General features: G+C 40.6%; 2 protein-coding genes across 2 annotated transcripts; one reads left to right on the plus strand and one right to left on the minus strand.

Moving 5' to 3' along the window:
- Nucleotides 1-4: 4 nt before the first annotated feature.
- On the plus strand, nucleotides 5-7,373 carry uprt (uracil phosphoribosyltransferase (FUR1) homolog). The gene is made up of 7 exons (XM_079167376.1): nucleotides 5-588; nucleotides 1,482-1,524; nucleotides 1,609-1,678; nucleotides 1,875-1,937; nucleotides 2,394-2,555; nucleotides 3,230-3,328; nucleotides 4,409-7,373. The coding sequence occupies exons 1-7, from the start codon at nucleotides 317-319 to the stop codon at nucleotides 4,513-4,515; spliced, it is 816 nt and encodes a 271-aa protein (XP_079023502.1). The 5' UTR covers nucleotides 5-316; the 3' UTR covers nucleotides 4,516-7,373.
- zdhhc15b (zDHHC palmitoyltransferase 15b) lies at nucleotides 7,301-11,452 on the minus strand. The gene is made up of 11 exons (XM_079167375.1): nucleotides 11,311-11,452; nucleotides 10,868-10,894; nucleotides 10,657-10,751; nucleotides 10,414-10,534; nucleotides 10,003-10,072; nucleotides 9,673-9,705; nucleotides 9,468-9,588; nucleotides 9,140-9,272; nucleotides 8,882-9,008; nucleotides 8,367-8,485; nucleotides 7,301-7,437 (listed from the first exon to the last, which is right to left on the minus strand). Exons 1-11 carry the CDS (start codon nucleotides 11,426-11,428, stop codon nucleotides 7,394-7,396), a joined length of 1,008 nt encoding a protein of 335 aa, XP_079023501.1. The 5' UTR covers nucleotides 11,429-11,452; the 3' UTR covers nucleotides 7,301-7,393.
- Nucleotides 11,453-11,779: the final 327 nt, after the last annotated feature.

An 11,779-nucleotide genomic window follows, 5' to 3' on the forward strand; every position in this document is an offset into this window, starting at 1 on the left:
GCTGTCAGTGTCAAAGCTAGCATACGAGCCGCTGCACTTGACACTACTTTTTTAACGAAATATCAGCCGCAGGTTTGATTTCAACGCGACGGGACTGAGTACCCAAAGGTCGGTGAACGTGTTGCTGGTGGGCTTTCTCTGTGTGGCAGCCGCGCGACTCCGAGAACCTCACTTCAAAACAGCAGCCGAGGCTAAAAGCAAGAACACGTTGCCTTCTTTTGTCAGACAGCGGTTGAACTGGGTCGCTCGGTCAAGGAAACGCAGGTCTGTCTTTAGCTCAGTTTTAAGTGAAACCCTCTTTGATCTCGCACTCAGGATGCCATGCCACAATCAGCAGCTGAACAATGTGAACAGTGGCCAGGAGCATCCAATGAAGCAAGTACGGTTTTCAAACAACAACAACAATAACAGCAGTAGCAGCAGCAGCAGTAGTAGCAGCAGCAGTAGTGATGTGGCTGCAGTGCTGTCCAACTCTGAACCATCTGATGCCACCAAACAGACTGACATCCCAGATAACCTGGGACCTCAGCTGAAGCTGCTCCCTCTGAACGACCAGATCCGTGAATTACAGACCATAATCAGAGACAAGTGAGTCCCCACTCTTCCATCTCGGCATACAGACCACAACAAATAGGATGGCTGTGCTACAGATTAAAGTTGTGTATGTGAAACAATACTTAATTCAGTTTGGGTTTGTTTTACCTTAGATGCTCACAAAAAAAAAGCCTTTAATTAAATTAGCAACAATATAATAACTATACAGTCTCGTCTCATATAACTGATCAGAATAGAGTGGGCTATATTGATATGTCTTCTGGCCCTAACTTTGAATGTTATGATAGTATATGTAGTTCTGTTGGTTGGTGTATATGATGGATATCAGCACAGTGGTATTGATGAGTGATCCAATCAAACAGTCACACTGGTGCTGTGCAGCCAAACATCCCTCAAACCCACAGAACAGTATCTTTAGTATCCAGTAGACGTCCCAGAGTTTGCAACAATACCAAATATATTAAAAATATTTCACGCAGTGTGACCATCATATATGAAGGTCTGGAACAAGCTGAAGAAAGACATGCAGTGTCTGTGGAATAAAATGATTTTCCAGCCTTAAAGCTACTTAAAGGCGAAATAAGAGGAACTGGGTGTTAAGAGGTGAAATACTGTTTCTTGGTCACTGTTGTAATAAATAATAATTTTAACTATATCATTTTAAAAGCCCTCTAGAATGATATAAACATTTTTGGCCCAGCATCAAAAGAATGTTTTGTGCAGTTTCAGCCTCATTTTACCTCACCTTACCACAGGAATGTTCCCGATTGGCTCCACACTGTGAGGACACTGGTGTAGGATCAGTGCCAAGTGTCAATACCATAAAGTTATGAATCATAACAGGAGACGTGAAGAGCGTTTGGTGCATCCCTCATGAAAAGTACATTCTGAACTATCTAACCAAATGTTTATATTCATTTCTTCAGGACAACCAGCAGAGGAGACTTTGTGTTTTGCGCTGATCGACTGGTGAGATCGTTACTCAACACTACGTTCTGTATGTGTACGTTCACAAACTACAAGCTGTAAGCTTTGTTTTTTCTCCAACAACAGATCAGACTAGTAGTTGAAGAGGGTTTGAATCAGCTCCCCTACTCGGAGTGCACTGTAACCACTCCAACAGGTGAGGGTCTCTTTCTCTAATAATCAAGGTTTAAAAGGTTGGACACAGAACTGAGCTCCAACATTGAAGATCCATTCAAGAGCTCAACAGATTATAATAACAAAAATGTAAAAAGAATAGGTGCAGGGCTCCCATCCAGTGGGCTGTTGCAGTGCAGCTACATTTGTGAACGTCCATACTTCTTTTGTCCCCTCAGGGTACAAGTATGAAGGTGTCAAGTTTGAAAGAGGCAACTGTGGAGTCAGCATAATGAGGAGTGGTAAGTTAAACCTGCCGCAGCACACAAACTAGAGTCACCTTTTGTAAGGACATGTGTCATGTCTTCCATGCACATGGGATTTGTGCCGACTGCACCTTCTGTTATGCACATATTCCTCAGGTCAGGCCATTGTGTGCTCTGGATCTTTAGCTTTTTATCAGCATGTAATTTGTTTCTGTCAGTGACATTTATCGATCATTTTAATGTTAAATAATGGGGCAATTCTGTACTTTGCAGAACATATTCTCTGAAGGCATAGCAGTCACTTTCTTTGTCCGTCAGATTTAATGAGACTCTTATTGCTGTCAAATGCTAAACCTAATGCAGTTATTGCAAACCCTATATTATCCTCTTATGACAGTAATGCTAGGGCAGAAAATGTCAAATGTATGACAAAAGTGATGCGGACACACTGGCTCCAAATAACTCTTTGATGGAATCCGTGTCCCCCCACAGGTGAGGCCATGGAGCAGGGTCTCCGGGACTGCTGCCGCTCCATCCGCATCGGCAAGATCCTCATCCAGAGCGACGAGGAGACACAGAAAGCCAAGGTCTTCTACGCCAAGTTCCCTCCAGATGTGTACAGAAGAAAAGTGCTGCTCATGTACCCCATCCTTAGTAAGTGACGCAGGGCTGAGCACAGTTTATCTTTCTGATGAGTCCAGTTTGCCGCCCTCGGTAGCGCGTAAATGTCAAGATATGTCCCATTTTTTGTATTTTGTAAAATGTATTTTTTCATTTGACAAAATCTCCCTTGAATTGACCTTCATCGGCAAGTCTGCATTTCCACATCACACCGGCGACCCATTCACACTGTTCTGATAATTATAGCTCTCATGGGGGAAATTATACACTGCCTGGCCACCAAGCTGCTGAATAGCATAATGAGGGCCAACAAAAATAGTATCTTAATAGCTCTGGTTTCCCAGTGTCACAAAGCAGCATTTTCCTGCTATGACGGGGACCAAGCCGGTTTGACGGCAGTATCTATCATGTCAGAGTGATGGAACATATGATTACATTGATGCACGTTTAAATGCGTCAGAAATGAAAGCCTGCCAAGCGCTCTGACTCGTGGGCAGATCGATCAGCTCACAGCTCCAGCACCTTTTACAGATGCTAACATCGGTTACGTGCAAACCGTCTTAATTGTTACCCTTTTTTTTTCTTCAATTTAGAACAAAATCATGACTCAATACTTGTAATACATTATTAACCCGAAACATGGTAAAAGTGAGTGAGCAAGATTTTAAACACGTTTGTGTCGAACCTTACATTTTCTGTGTCTGCAGGTACTGGGAACACAGTGATCGAGGCAGTGAGGGTGTTGATAGAGCACGGAGTCCAGCCCAGACACATCATCCTCCTCAGCCTGTTCTCCACGCCTCACGGTACGCCACCACAGCCGGCTCACCGGCCATTTACTCTCGTTTACCCACCAGATCACACACTTTGTCTCCGCTCTTGTTCCTGGTGTGTCATTGTCTCCCTACTGCTGGGAACCACAATGATGATCCTGCTCAGCAGTTCAACCAACAATGGTTTTATACGAGCGAACAATAGAGTAGTTTTCCCTCCGTTAAAATACTTGCCGGATTGCAATGACATTTAATGTGAATATTCATGGTTTTCAAGAGTGGGATTACATTTAGTTTCAACCCCTTGACCTTGCTTCTAGTGCCACCGTGTCTTAAGGGCGTTAACATAACATTTTCGGCACTCTAGCGACATGTTGAGAGGATAATGTCGCATGCCTAAGGAATTAGCACATCATTCATTAGGATTATTTTCATTTATATCAAAATAAATTAGAATTTGTGTTTAGTCCATTATGTTAACACACAAATCTGTCTCTGAAACTGGTTCTTGGAACAGTCTTGACTTATTGTACTTGGACACCAGCTGAAAGGATTAAAAAGAGCGAGATGACCTTTAGGAGAGGCGTAATTATCTGTCTTTTTGTGTGTATTTGTGTACTATACTGCCAGCTGTGGTTCAGGATCAACTGGTTTTCAGCAATTGGTTTGGTTCTGTATGAGGCGCGTTTCCAGCATTTCAGTAATGTATTGAACTGGACTCCCGATATCATGAAGTAGGCCGAGGCTCAACTTTTCCAGCTTTACTCCGTCAGCCTCAACAGTAGTTAGGCTACAACTGGGGCTGGCATGAATTAGGTCACTAGTTTTTTTTAGGTAGCCTGTCAAGAAATTCTTCGTTAGGCAAGCTGAAAACATCAGTATGGACGTGAAACACTTAAGTCAGGATTCATCCTCTGGTGACAAAGGAAGGCATGAAGGCATGAAGGCATGGCAACCTCATCATAGAAAATAAGTCTGACTTTGGGTGTTAGTTTCTCAGGTTGCTGTTGTATCACTTTCACACTATTTGTTCGTACAGCAGTGTTGCTGGATATCCTGGGTTACATTAAAACACCTTACACAAAGTGTAATACCTTTTTACTTTTCTCCCAGGAGCCAAATCTATCATCCAGGAGTTCCCTGATATCACCATCTTGACCACGGAGGTTCATCCAGTGGCTCCGACACATTTTGGACAGAGGTACTTTGGCACTGACTGAACGGAGGACAACCTGAGGAACATGAAATGGTTTTGACTATATTTTGTCTTGTTTATTTAAATGTAGCTCATGTTCTCCTTGTTGTGCCAAATACTGCTACTTTATCCCTCCAAAGTTCCTTAACTTGATACAAAATGGTTCATCTGATTGATTTTATTTATTATTTTCTTTGCTGTGTATTCTCGTGCTAAAGAGAGAAGACAACACTGAACCATATAAAGAGTTCAACTTGGATCATTTTATTTGCATGTTACAACTGGTGGAAAATAAAGAATTTATATTTGTTAAAAGACAGAATGAAACCGTGTCGGTACTTTTGATGGTTCAGAGAGTTTTGAAAAAGGGAAGCGCCACAATCACACACTCCAAAAGGGACCATACTGTATGTGCTCGAGCAATGTTGAACTCCAATCTGCAAAGTATAATTAGTCCTCTTCTCATGTTATAAATATCCACTATTTGATAAAAGCACATTGCTTCCACAGTTTATTTGAAGTTTCACTTGATGGAGCAAAATATACAGACACAGCCTGCAGCAGTTATGAATCAGTAAACAATACACAGGAAAAAACAAAGCTGAAGATCACAACAATAAATAGACGGAAGACTACATGAAACACTCAACATCTTTCCTAATGTTTTGTACATGCTTTCAAACAATGAATCACACCTCAGATAAAAATCAAGCAATGATTATGTGTGTTATGTATTTCTCTGGATTTGGCTTTCCCAACATAGTAGAAAAACAGATCTGATGAAGAACGTTAATGTGTCAAGATCAACCAGCATTAAGGTTTGATAAAAGGCCGAACTGTTTACTGATACTAAATAAATACGTGTACTCAATTAAAGACAGTTTCCAACTCAGTACACTGGCTAAATACACAAGTCCATCAACCAAATGCTCTCAGAGAAGAATCTGTTTCATTGGTATTAAAAATGTCACAATACATAAACACAGGTAGAAAAAAGAAAGAAAACATAATATCGCAGAAGATCGCTGACCTCTACCAACCAGTGGATGAGTATCAGTCATTATATATATATAATTATATATATTTACAGTTATCTGCATGTTTAAAAAGATGAAAACAGACAGAGTAGAATAACCTACAGTACGTGCTCTCCTATGAATGAATTTGTGCCCTTATGATAAAAGCTAATTTCACTTTGCATCCAACTGTTCTACGGATGGCTGATATGGTAGAAAACAAGATCGTGATAATTATTTAAAAAAATCTCGATCACAGTTTATCTCGTATGATCATCCCAGACCGTAAAATCTAACTGTTCACTGCATTTATTTGAATAAGCAATATGTAGTCAACATCATCTCATGATGTCAAGATATACAGTATATTCAGGATATGACTCAAACAAATTATTATTATTAACATTATATTAAAAGGGTATACTATGCAGCAAGTCTCGCTTACGGTTTGTAAACAACATTCAGATTGGCCCCTCTGGCTCAATGAGCAGAGAGAGAGAGAGAGAGAGAGCGTGAATCAAGAGAGGGAGTGTCGTGAAACAGAGAAATAAATAGTTATTTCCTGATTGTTTCACTGCGGTTACGATTTAAAGCACAAACAAACACGCCCACACGACTCTGCAGGAAGGTGCCTCTCTGCATGTGTGTGTGTGTCTCACCCCCGCGCTCGGTCAAACAGACACACAGCTCTTTGTACCTTCATGTCACAGACAAAGAGAGAGCGATGGAGACAGCAATTTAACTTGCTCACTACGTTGTGATAAAGTCCCCGACCTCACCTTTTGTTTATCGGCTGAGTGGTAAACACCTGCTGCCCAGAAGCTCAGAAACGATCCCAGCTAAATAAGAGGGAAAGAGAAATTACAGGTAGAGAGCAGAGTGTCTCTGCCACACACTTCTAATATAATAACGTAATCAGAAGTGATGCTTGAGAGGGATTACTTTACATTTGGGTTTTTTTTAGGAAATTCCTGCATAGTATACCTTTATGCCTTGCTGTAATACTCTGGTTTCAAGATTCAGGATCAAACATAGTGAGCTGTAGCTGCTAACCAGAGCTACACATATATGCTGGTTCTGTTTTTATTACCGTCACCAGTCTGATCAGACATAGGCAATAGCATTTGAACTCAATATTAACGCTAAAATACTCTGTTAAAGCATAATACGAGAGGTTCTTTCCTAAATAAGTGCCCAAAATGTTGGCACCGTCTATTCACAAGCAGGGTGCTGCGTACATTCTTAGGAGAAATGGACTCCCAAAAGACAAGAATAAATATGTTAATAAGGCGGAGGTTAAGTCAGGTATTACAATATGCTTATGGTCATTGAAATAAAGTAAGGTCCTATGTTAATATGCTGCAAGATCTCTGGAGCATTATGTGCGTCAATTTAGATACCACCCTTCAGAGATAGTAGGGGATGAAGGTGCAACCCGACAATGAAACAGAGGCAGATAAAATTGTACAGTGCCAGATATATTACTGTTAATCAACAGTAATATATCTGTGCCTTGAGATGAACAACCAGATGGATATATATATATATATATATATACCTATATAAATATATATAGATATATATATTTGTATGCAAGGTAATATTTGACAATTTTTTGGTCCGGATCACACTGATACCGTTGTCCATGAGAGGAGAGCTGATGCTACTGGTTGTCCATTGAGTTACTCTATTCATCATTAGAACGTGGGCAGAAGTGCCAAAGACAATCCGATTGCAGGTTTTAATCCACAAGTTTGCCTCGCCTTCAGAATTTGTTTTCCAGTGTCTGAACATCCACATGGTTTGGAATGCATTTGCCTCGTGGTACACTGTGTGTGCGATGGTAATCTATGTCCTCTGTACAAGTGTAGATTGTCCTTAAAATTACTATTCTTCCATCTCTATGGTAACAGAGGGGTCTTGGTCCTCAGCTGGAAAGAAAGACAAAAACAAAGACATGTCAGCATGCATTATTTCACCGGTGTTTGTTGGAACTGATTCAGCTCCTTCAGTAGTTAACATGATGTTGCATATGACCACCAGGTGGTAGCAGAACAGAACGGTTTGAACCAAACTGTCGGGCCTCCAGATTACTGAATTTGAACACACAAGTTTGAACATAAACACATTTGTATGTTTGGTTTGTTTCACTGTCAGACTCACGTGTCTTAAGCCTTTTTTACTTCAGGGTGACAAAGTGAGTTTCATAACAGCGTATGGTTGGTGCTGGAAGGTGACTTTCGACAGACTAGTTATTGTTTTTAAGTGTGTGCCCAGTGCCGTCTGTGACTATACTAACGTGGGTTATGGAATAGTTGGGCTATTAAAATGGATCCAGATCAACTGCTCACATTTTTTGAAGTATTATGGAATTAGAGAAAACAAGTGAAACAATTTTGGTTTGGTAATGCATTATTTACTGCAGCTCAATCCTTTAGCATTTTAACTAAAAGACATCACCATGAAACATCTCCAGTTGATTACTTACATTAACTAACACAAGTTTTCTGAAATGGTATGTTAAATTATGCAAATGAGGCATTATATTATCAAATATGTGCTAATTTGCATACATCTAGATAAACCAGGCTCAAAATTCTTGTTTCATTTTGTTGACATATTTAAGTGAAAGGTTGTAATTGAGGGGACCCTATGTATTTATTCAACAGTTATATTCCTTGTAGTGGCAGATTTACTGAGGTTAGACACACTCAAGTCCATCAGGTGATTTTTTTTTAACTTGAATAAAAAAATACATAAAATTATTTCAGTTTTAACATAATGAAAAGCAGTTTGTATTCGAGGAAATACAAACGTGTGGATGTATAAATATGCATATGACAAAATGAAAGGGACTCACCCAAGCTTCCTTGCTCAGAGCCGTCCTCCGACTCCTCCCACATGTCCTCATTAGCTAATAAGGGGTTGTGGGACTCAGAACTCCGATTCTTCAAGGGGAAGTAGTGGCCATTCCCTTGGCTGACGTGTCCAGTGCATGAAACAAGATGAAAGCTACTTAAGGAACCATGACCATTACTTCATCCCCTCCACTGATCCAATTCCTAATTCTACATTTTGTTCATTAGCTCCAACACTGTTACATATAAAACAACTCTGTATTCTGAAGACATTCCACTTTATATTGTCCATCCTATCAACTATCCACATCCCCTGTATTTTATTACATACAATACATTCAATTACATGCATGCTGTGTTATGTTCTCTGGTTTTATATTTTAATTATCTCAATTGCAACTTAGAGAGCCAAGTCTAATATTTAAGAAATGCTGATGCAAAATGAGCTGCACCACTGAATTAATGAGCAAGAGGAGGAGAACCGGTTTAACTTGCCGTCTCTTGACGACAAACTCACCTTGTGAAAACAGGGATGAACCACAGCCTCCGATCCTCTCCAAATACCTGCTGCAGGTTTCTGCGTGTGCCGACATTGAAGCCATTTCTGTCTGGTCCATTGACAAAAACTGGAGCTGAGAAGGCCTCTAGAAAAATAATTACAAAAAAGATGTTAATGCTCCACATCTACCTTTAGGACCTGCATTCACGAGGCAGTGAGAGAGCAGCTTCATGAGCAGAATCTTAGGGGTTCTCCGATAAATATGTAGATCCTCACCTAAAGTGGATCTATTCTTGGCCACCAACCAACAGTGGTAGCCAAAGAGGAACATGAGACTGACGAAAAACATGAGCGCCACAAACATGAGGAAGAGGACGTGGAACTTCGCGGGCCCATTTGGCAAGTCACCCTGGGAGAGAGAAACAGGAGAACGAGAAACTTGACTTTAAAAAAGAAAGAAGAAAAAGGTACAACTCATGACACAGGGTTTAGTTCTCTGTTCTTATTGAACTGCAATAGTGCTGACTATGTGCAACTAAAGTTTTGTCATATGACTCCATTGTGATGTTGAGCACGAGTGATCATTTCGACTAATGACACTCACCACCCAGAATTTGAGGAAATACTGAAAGACTGTTGCTGCAATGAATACACAGTAGACCATGGAGTAGGAGAGGAAAAGCAGGAAGAACTTGTAGTTGGAATAGCCCACACAGTTGTTCACCCTAAAAGAATAAGAAATGTGGGTGTCAGCACTTAATTAATGCATAAATTCCTTAAAACAGGGAAATACAGGCTGAGGGACTTACCAGGGACAGTGGTGGTCCATCTTCAAGACACACCTTCAACATAAAACATATTTTGTTTCTGTATGTCATTTTTTACAGTACAGCAGCTTTGTTAAAGCAGTAAATACTTTAATACCACTTTTTATATCATAAATCTCTCGCTTTTCATACAATGTCGTGCGATTGCAGTCTGATACCTTGCGGTAAACATCTGCTCCGATTGATCCTTTGGATATTTGCTCTGAGAGATAGTGTGCAAACAAAGCAACACCTTCTAACTGTCACAACGGTCCCAGGCGGCCTTGGGCAATCTCTCCAGATGAATGGATTGAGAAGGAAAGAGTGACTTACGTTTCACAGACCGAGCAGTGGTGACAGCGGTCAGGCTTCAGTACCTGGCAGCGGTCGCAGAACCTGATAGCTGGAGACAACAGGATGGCCAGTTGAATGAACGACATTTGAGCTGAGCTTACCCTTCACTTACTTCCTGTAGCCTAGAACTTAGTCTTAGCAATCAGCACTAATGAACGAGATGCATTGGCTGATTACTCTGGATGGGGGATGCTCAGGAGCACACACAAGGCTAACTGCACTAGCCTACTTATTTTCAACACTCACAGATTATGTGCGAGATGACGGACTGTGGCTAATGTACCTTGTTACTCCTCTGGTTTTGAGATATGGCACATAAATGCATAGTTCCATATGAAATCATATCCTTGCTGAGGAACAATATAAATAACTTAAAAAAGGACAGTTTACCTCCAGATTGAGCTCGACTAAAGATGGGCAGTTTCTTTGCAATCTCAACCAGGATTTGTTTCTGTGCATCTGGCCTCTCTTCCATCTCGTATCTTTGCTTGTCTGAGTATGACAGCTGGAACTAGAACAACAAACATGCATGATGATCAAATGCATATAAACTTCATATTTACAGACTTGTTTTGTGGCACAATAAATCAACAACACGGTGTTCAGCCCGTCATCTCGAAGAGTTCAGGATACCTTTTTGCATGGTGATGCAGCAGGGGTAAATATGGACTTCCAGTAGGTCCAGGAGAACATCACAAAGCAAACATGAAATACCAGGAGATAGGCCACTGCAAGTACAGAAACCAGGTACATTCATTTACTAAACAACCATAAAATATAAGTCATGTGTTGTATAGCAGCTCACACTGCTTATAGCACAAAACAATGTGTGGGTATAACTCACCTTTCTCCAGTGTGTTGGTGAGTGTAACTGTAAAAGCAAGAATAGGGCATAATAAAAACACTAGCAGGGTGCCAGAGACGAGCAACAGTGTAGCATCTGTCTCCACTAACACTAGCTTGATCTTTCAAAAGAGGAACTACATGTACCGGCTAGCACGACTAGCCAGATTATAAGGTTGTAGCTAGCTGCGGGAGACACAACAATAAAAACACGAGCTAACCTCTGAGAGGCAATGAAACATTGAATTACCAGTCATTTATTAAACAGCTAAATGTCACGTTAGCTGAATAAAAGCTCACACCCTGAACCACTTCCGCCTATTTTGCTAGCTGCTGCTCTGTTTTACACGATATGTTTGTCAACACTGCTGTGCGGCAAATCTGCGACGTCTACAATTAAACGGTAAAAAATCAAAACGAACGGACACCGTGTCTCATACTTACAAAGACATAGCTCAAATACGTAGGCGTAGTACGACCACAACACCACGCAGGTTATTATAAGGACAGGTATCCAGGAGAAAACCCTTTGACAGCATCTCAAACCTCTGGAGAGAGCCATGTTCACCTAACCGCTGATCTTATCTGCGCTCGATTACCATTCCTGGGATTTATCCATCAGTGGCATCGGAGAGCGATTCACTGCAAACCAGGCGACAGACGTGGATCCTGGCAGTTCATTTTCTAAAATTATAATTTATTACAGTATTATGGAAATACAACTATTAATGTTATATGTTGTACACGCTTAAGAAAAAAAGGAACATTGTAGTGACACCAAAAAAAATCGGTTTAGTTCATTGACAAAATTATGATTTATGAAGAAAGAAGAATCAGACAGTCAGGTGTACTCTATCTGAACTACGGAATTTAATAAGATGCATCATCAATGAAAAATGTAAAAGAAGAAAGT

Source organism: Pholis gunnellus, assembly GCF_910591455.1.
Source record: "Pholis gunnellus genome assembly, chromosome: 10".
NCBI lineage: Eukaryota > Metazoa > Chordata > Actinopteri > Perciformes > Pholidae > Pholis > Pholis gunnellus.

Bases quoted from the DNA above. Each gene is read 5' to 3' on its own strand.
- uprt (XM_079167376.1), top strand. From the start codon at position 317: ATGCCATGCCACAATCAGCAGCTGAACAATGTGAACAGTGGCCAGGAG. The intron at 1,938-2,393 runs GTAAGTTAAACC...GTCCCCCCACAG, and splicing joins AGTCAGCATAATGAGGAGTG to GTGAGGCCATGGAGCAGGGT. The intron at 2,556-3,229 runs GTAAGTGACGCA...CTGTGTCTGCAG, and splicing joins GCTCATGTACCCCATCCTTA to GTACTGGGAACACAGTGATC.
- zdhhc15b (XM_079167375.1), bottom strand. From the start codon at position 11,428: ATGGCTCTCTCCAGAGGTTTGAGATGCTGTCAAAGGGTTTTCTCCTGG. The intron at 10,535-10,656 runs GTATCCTGAACT...TTGTTGTTCTAG, and splicing joins CTGCATCACCATGCAAAAAG to TTCCAGCTGTCATACTCAGA. The intron at 9,273-9,467 runs GTGAGTGTCATT...TCTCTCTCCCAG, and splicing joins ATTTCCTCAAATTCTGGGTG to GGTGACTTGCCAAATGGGCC.